At 44.6% G+C, this 7509-nt stretch overlaps 2 protein-coding genes across 2 annotated transcripts; one reads left to right on the top strand and one right to left on the bottom strand.

Annotated features, from left to right (window-relative positions):
* Positions 1–2104: 2104 nt before the first annotated feature.
* Positions 2105–4461, top strand: LOC135375688 (uncharacterized). The gene is made up of 5 exons (XM_064608344.1): positions 2105–2366; positions 2804–2899; positions 2963–3025; positions 3079–3246; positions 3341–4461. Exons 1-5 carry the CDS (start codon positions 2135–2137, stop codon positions 4111–4113), a joined length of 1332 nt encoding a protein of 443 aa, XP_064464414.1. The 5' UTR covers positions 2105–2134; the 3' UTR covers positions 4114–4461.
* A 486-nt stretch (positions 4462–4947) lies between these two features.
* Positions 4948–7047, bottom strand: LOC135375685 (uncharacterized). The gene is made up of 4 exons (XM_064608342.1): positions 6956–7047; positions 6527–6782; positions 5961–6135; positions 4948–5406 (listed from the first exon to the last, which is right to left on the bottom strand). The coding sequence occupies exons 1-4, from the start codon at positions 6984–6986 to the stop codon at positions 5374–5376; spliced, it is 495 nt and encodes a 164-aa protein (XP_064464412.1). The 5' UTR covers positions 6987–7047; the 3' UTR covers positions 4948–5373.
* Positions 7048–7509: the final 462 nt, after the last annotated feature.

Raw genomic sequence — 7509 nt, 5'->3', positions numbered from 1 at the left:
AAACTCACGTGACCTCTGACGTCGGGCCAATCGCTGGGCCTCGGTAGAGTAGTTTTTTGCTTTGTTTTATTTTGTCTCCCTGGGTGACGGGTGACGTAAAGCGACGCTGCCGAGGCGTTCTTTTTACCTTTCCCCTCTGTTGTCTCCCCCGCTTCGGCGGTTCTGGCTGGATTTTTGTTCGCATCCAGTGAAATAAATAAAACGCGGAAGCGTTGGCTCTTTCTATTGCACAAGGTGCTTTATTTTCCGGGATTGGTATTTCCAAATCACACATATGCAGTCTTCTGTATCTGCGTCAAACACGAACTTGACATGAACATTGTTTTTGAAGTTCGAGTAATATGCCCAAGCAACTTCGCATTCACTGTTAGCTGATGTCTCACGGGGAAGATGTCACAGTAGATCAGTAAATTCACTGCACAGGCACACACATTCACAAATCCAGCATGACAGAAAACATGTCCATATCCCTTTGCTGCTTGACCCGTCACAAAGGAACCTGTGCAGCTGCTAAGCCGAAAGATGATGTTCCAACCACTCAGAGTGGCTTATCCATTCTATTGCATCCACGCAGATGCTTTTCTGAAGCAGATATGAGTTGAGCAGTACCTAGTTGATACCTGAGCAAGAAAGACCAGAACAGGGATCAGAAAACGTGAAAACTAAAAATTCTACCGGCCGAAATGTTGCGTATATGCCACAGGTGTGGTGCTATGCTATGCTACGCTAAGCGGCAGAATGAAATAGGAACTGACTTACCTGCCATCGAGTGGAAAAACACAGGATTGATCCTTCTTGAATCGTTGTCGCACCAAGCAAGCGAAGCAGACCTGCCTTCCACTTATCTATCACTGAATTTACTTGCAGAAGTATCCAAGAGGATTCGAGTTTTGCAGAGTCGGTATCGACGGGCACTAAAAACCATCCAAAGCGGTACCGGCAAAGATGCTTTGCGTGCGTCCCTGCTGCACCATATTTCGAAACTTTATGGCGAGCTGCTCCGGCACCCCAGACACGGCGGTGCCGGCTTACGCGCGCCACGAAAAGGTTATAATTTCAAACCGACCAATGAGCGCTCGCATACCGGGGGAGCGGCTGCAGGAGCCAATGGGATGCTCTCGGTAGAGAACTCGCGGTTCGACGTGAAAATTTTGACGTTTCATGACGCTTGATGACGCGAAAGGCTCGCAGCGCCTCACTTTAGTCCGCAAAGGAACTCGCGAGTTTCATTCCCTTGGTACTACGCTCCAGCGAAGGCACAGATACTTAGCCTGCACACGCATTATTTAACACGCACACGAGTACACGACTCAGGAGGCACACACATTATTCGGTGGGACACGCATATTTGGCGATGGGGGTCGCTGTGCTTGCTATTTGATAACTGTTACGGCTCTTTCCAGACGTTACGGCTGTGTACCAGTTGTACTTTCTGAGGGAACTTTTTTAACCGGCACATGTTCCTCACAGGATTTAGAGTGTAGATTCAAAATTTCTAGCGAGGTGCCCCATTGTATGCATCTGTAAGGAGCATGAAGCATATCATTGTACTTTCAAGAGAAATACAGTTCATGTACAAAGCTCTATGCCCGCTACACCCATTTTACGCCTGTTTTACACCCAAGCTCACTGGATGTTGTAAATAAGGTGTTAAGTTATTATTACGCCCATTTAACACACCTCATCCGAGGGTGTTTCTTCGAGCTGGTGTAATTTGGGAGTAAAAATCAGTTTACACCCCAATTACACCCGGATTACGCCCTAAAGTGAATAAAAAAATAAGAGTGATATCATGGCGGCTACTGCCGAAGTGCCCGGCAGATGGCGCCGTTTTGAATATCTCCTATAGACCTCTAACAGTTTGTAAACAAATGACGTCATAGTGTTTGACAGCGCCACGAATTTGGTAGAGTTGAACTACTTTCAAAGCTAGTGGAGAACAAGGTCGCGCCCGAAAGCCACGGCCTTGAGAGGATTACGATGATCCGTGGTAGAGACGCGACCTTCGGAACTAGTTTTCTTTCAATTCGCCGCGAGATCGAACTATAGGAGGCGACACCGTCGCCTTTCTAGTGTGGATAACGCCACGTCCGATGTTCGGAGTTCGTGGTGTTTTGCAGTGATTCTAGTTTATATGCAACGGAAGATCACATGTCCTGCGATGGTACGGTATTGTTCGGTTCCCCAATGTTCCACCTACTGCACTGAAGGTGGAATAAGCTTACATCGCTATCCGGAAGAGCCTAATCTTCGCAAACAGTGGCTTGTAAGGCTTAGAAATGGAAAGGAGCCTTCGAAGTACGCTATGGTCTGCAGTAGACACTTCAGTGAAGAGGATTTCATAACAATAAAACTGAACAAGGATGGTGAGCTTGCGCTTTATTACCTTTGTTTAGTGATGTACAGCTGGGTGTTATCATTAGTTTGCAACGCTTCCTTGTGATCACTTTTCTACATGCTACTGGCGTCGAATAACTGATAAATAACCTAGAGGTTCGTTTTCTTTGAAATGACGTCTCTCCAGTGACTGAAGAGCAGTACTTATGATACGCAGATTGCAGTGGCGATTGCGATGTAGTGAAGGCTGCATCCGCATGACGCTCGTCTCTGTACGTGTAGCTAACAGCGAAAGGCGTTTATTTGTAACTCTTCCTTCGACTGTGCTCATGCCAGAAAATGTATCTTTGTGATTCCTGGAAGCTTTGTACATATCGTAACCAACTGTTCGCTTGTTATCTGCCGAAATGTGAAGTATCTGAAATGAGGAGCCTTATGTTCACAATTCCTGTGTTTTGTTTTCAAGTTTGCAAGCGTCGGTACCTGAAGAAAAACGCTGCTCCCACACTGAACTTGCCACGGCGGAAGTTTGATTGCGAGAAGAAGCCTCGCAAGCCACCAGGCATGTGTTTTTGTTCACTACACGTTCTGTACGTCAACTGCAACTCGTCCTTTGCCTTTGTAGTTCAGAGAGCTCCTACTGAAGCTGTGCCGACTGTGCAAAGGGGGATTTCCAGCTGTGATCAAGGTAGGTCAGGTATAATAGGAAGAGCGTAGATTAATCTAATGGAATATATGTAGAGGCTGGTGATGATGAGCTGCAAACTGCAGACAGTTCCAGCCTGGCCAGTGCCAGCACACCTGAGCACAATCTGGGAAGTCCCATAGCTGACAATGATGAGTTCAGTCAGGGTGGAGTGGACGTTAGGATGACCTCTGGCCCACAATGTACAGACACAGTCAATGAAGGTGCGTTATTACGGTATAAAATTGTTCACTTCAGTTGTTATGAACTATGTCAAAATTCCCATGACATCTAACATGTTTTCTTTGTTTTGTACAGTGCCCACGCAGGACATTCTGCAACAGTTTGCTTCGATTGCCTGTGTGCACGCTGGCACTCTCAGGGATGCCTGTGTGCAGGCAGATACACTCGTGGAATGTGGAAGGCACAAGCCACTGTTGACATACCACAGTGTTCGGGAAGAGGACAAAATTAGAACGTTGACAGGACTAGGTTGTGTGCAGCTGATGGAGAACATTATCAGAGAGTTTTCAGTTTTGCGAAAAGCAACAGTGGCAAGAGGATTTGTACTAAGTGATGAAGATGTGGTGCTAATGGTTTTTGTGAAGTTGTATCACAACATCAACTTTAGCTTTTTATCTGTTCTTTTTGGCATCCATCGCACAACTGTTTCCAAAATAATGAAAACTGCAATTTGCATCTTAGCTCGTGTACTGGGAGAGGCAGTGTTTTTCCCTACTAAGGAGTCTGTGATGGATAACATGACTATATACTTCAAGCAATATAAGAACACTCGCGTTGTACTTGACTGTACAGAGGTAGCCCTGGAGAGGCCAAGTGACTTAACCTCACGGCTGCTTACGTACAGTCAATATAAAAGGCAGTACACCATAAAAATACTGATTGGATGTTCCCCAAGCGGTATGATCTGTGTAGTCGGACAAGGGCATGGAGGTCGTGCCTCTGATTCACACCTTACATCGCAGTCAAATGTGCTTGACATGTGTATGCCTTATGTGGACATCTCAGTTGTCTCGCGACGTAAACACCCAATTATGTGGACCACGTCATGGTGGACAAAAGCTTCTTAATCGAAACTTTGTGTGACGATGCAAGAGTGAGAATGGACAGACCCCCGTTTCTGAAAAAACGGCGTCAGATGGAGGAACGCGAAGCACTTCAAAACCAAGCCATTGCAAGAGCGCGGGTTCATGTGGAAAGGGTGATCCAGCGGCTCAAAGCATATAAGATCCTGCAACAGAAGTTCCCTCTCCAACTTCTTCCTGTTTTTGATAAGGTAGTTTTACTGCTTGCTGGTGTCGTCAACTTGTCCAGGCCTATCCTGGCTGAAGACAAGTTTCTGCCAAACTGCTGAATGTGCAACAAGTCTGTAAAGGTGTGCATTATGAAGCATAATGTAATTGCCTTCTAATGCATGACATGGCAACATGTATGAATGTTAATTGCCCATGCAATTGTAACTGAATAAACAGTCTGTGGGCCCTTGCATAAAAACTGACACTGGATTTATTCATTCTGTAAATGCCATGCTGGTACTCCAGATGCATTGTTCATATAGTACATACATTATGACGCTCTTAGTGCATTGAACAGGTAGTTTCTATAAATAATGCACACTGCTTCATAGCACTCTTTAAAGTAGTCATGACAAAATTCTATGGTACACAGATTCCAGACTTCTTGCGACTCGTACACAAAGAAATCGCACTTAGAAATACCAAGCACACCCATTTGGACTTGCATTTGCGTCATATATATGGGTTTTGGATTATCTTTGCTGAACGCATTCTTAAGTTTCTGTGGACACTTTATTTCTAGTAGTCCCTGCCTTCCTGAGCAGCAAGTGCACTCAAAATGTACCACACCATCTGGTGAGCAGCCAATCAGTGGAAACTCGCTCCAGATGAAAAAACCAGTCTCCTTTATTGTAACGCTGTGACCATAACGCTGCATCACCTCTTTGTACATTTCTTTTGCTACACCCTCTTTTGCAAGGCCATTTCTCATGGCCTCAGTCTGAAACACATGCGCTCTTAACACTGATTTACATAGGCCACTGAGGTTATGTGGCAATGGCTCTGACTTTAGCTTTTTCGCCTTTGTTTTAAATGAATGGCACAGTGTACTGCTTGCGATGCCCCTGCGGTATTTGAACCATTCTTCATTGGTCGATTGTCCTGCAGTGATTCTCTCTATTTCTGCTACAGTCTTCTGATTGTAAACTGCGCGTGCTTCTTCCAGAAAGCAGTCAAAGTCTTGCTTGTCCGTTGTCCTAATTAAATTAAGCATTGCTGTGGGTTGTTTGCTTGCCCCAGCTGCAGGCTGGCTGTTCAGTTCCTCTGGGCTGCACGATGTACTGGACCCTGTACAATAGTAAACAAATTAAATGCGCTATTCAATAGCAAGTAATCTGAAGGTTATTATAATTTTCTTGCAGCCTGAATTGTAAAACTGATCCAGAATTTTCTTTGTAGTACCATTGGATTTGGCTGACATAGTTAACCTGTGTGTCATATCGTTAAATTCTTCGGACAACACGAACAGTACATGCAAGGGATAGTACTTTATGGGATGCTTATAGTTACTCTAATAACGAAGGACATCACACTATTACTTTTACTAAGGGTTATCACTGGACTGTAAAGACAGGAAGGAAAAATATTGCACCTCTTCTCGCTTTTTTCCTGACGTGCATCTCTGGAGTACACACATAGGGTAGGTTAACCGTTAGCCCTTCCAAAACGTTATGCTCTGGTTGTGGCATTACAGGTTCCTGAAACTGATGTGCAAAGGAAAGAGCCCACATAACACACAGTTACAAAGTCATTGTTGTAGTCTATTGAACTTTTGCTTTAGATGCTGCTTGTACAAGCTACTCCTCTTTTTTTCCCTTCATACTTAACGTCTGATATCATACCTTTCGGCAACAAGGTAGTTTATGCGCAGGCGTAGGAGCATATCTTTGCTTTACAGTGCTTTTTGCATTTTGTCCCCACGACTGAGGGAGATCCGTTGATGACAACATGGTCAACTTCTGAGTCCTATTTATGTGAAGTAGCACAGCAATACAGTGCTTGCATTTGTGAGACGCTCTGAAAACAATGTCAGATTTTATTACTGCTAGTGTCTACACATGTTGAACCTTACTTGGTATCTCTTTGTGTAAGTTTCTACACATACAAAAAGTTAATTCAATGTATTGAAAACCACTGGGCAGTTGCAAATAAGGTGCAAGTATTGTTGCTTATGTAATAGTACAACTATATTTCAGATATGCTGCCAGAGAAAATGCGTGTTACATGATAACTTCTAGTAAGTAAAACCTGCTAGCCAAAACTGCAGTGACAGAAGTTGTAGTGATTCACATTTGCTAGGTGGATGTACTTATAGTTGCTTACTGCCTGCAATGGGTGAGGCAGAATGAAACACGACAGACGAAGCGATCAAGTCAACAACATGCTAGTGAACGGTAGTGCGTCTTACCCGGCTGGGCATGTGCAGTTGATTTGTAAAACTTTCGCGCAGTTTTCAAGCATCAGGTCCACCTTGTGCGGTTCTTTATGAAGTCCGGAAGATCGCAAAACAAATGCAATTATATGAAGAGGGCCCGCAGACTGGCATGTGGCAGCAACAACGCTGCATTCAATTACGTGACCAGCGTTGACCACTTCGTCGCCTTCGACAAGGCATCTCACGCCATCTCCGATGTGTTCCACGACAATGCTTAGAGGAAGGGAAACTGCAAAATGCGAATAGAGACGCTGTTATAACGCGTATAACGTACGTCTGAGACAGCGAATTACAGCCGCTCTGTTATTGCAGAAAAACAAGGAACGCCAGGAAAGCATTATGACGTGGTCATTTCTGTCGTTAAAATCAACAAAAGCGAAGGTCAATAAAGCTCCAACGTACCTTCAAACAAGCTGCCATCATCGGTTTCCATTGTCACATAGACGCAATACACACTAAACGCGCGTGTAGAAGCAGTCGACGCGGGGAGTCAACCCACACTGTGTTGTTTCATCGTTCCTCCGCAGCGCGCCGACACTGTTCGATCTCGGAGCGAATAGAAGGCGGCGAAAAAATGTCCATTCGTGGAACACAGCTGTCCCCTTCCGATCTGTTTTGGTTTCACTCTCTTCACCGACGTCACGATGACGTTTCTCGGGTAGAGGTTTATTAGCAGGATCCTAACACGAATAAATTTATTTTCAAGAAATCCTGAAAAACGAATCGCATATACTTCTTAGTTGCGCCATGTTCCACAGGGTTATCGAGTATTAATACTTGTACACATGAGAATAAATGAATCGTAATAATTTATTTCAATAATATCTATATATATAATTGGGGGTTTACGTCGCGAGACAACTGAGATCATGAGCGACGCCACAGCGGTCGGTCTGTGGATTGCTTTTGCCCACCTGAGGGTTCTTTAACGTGCGATGAAAGCTCATCACACGGCA

Source organism: Ornithodoros turicata, unplaced genomic scaffold (assembly GCF_037126465.1).
Source record: "Ornithodoros turicata isolate Travis unplaced genomic scaffold, ASM3712646v1 ctg00000916.1, whole genome shotgun sequence".
NCBI lineage: Eukaryota > Metazoa > Arthropoda > Arachnida > Ixodida > Argasidae > Ornithodoros > Ornithodoros turicata.
Note: the sequence above shows the minus strand (reverse complement) of the source record. Positions and strands in the feature narration are given on the sequence as shown.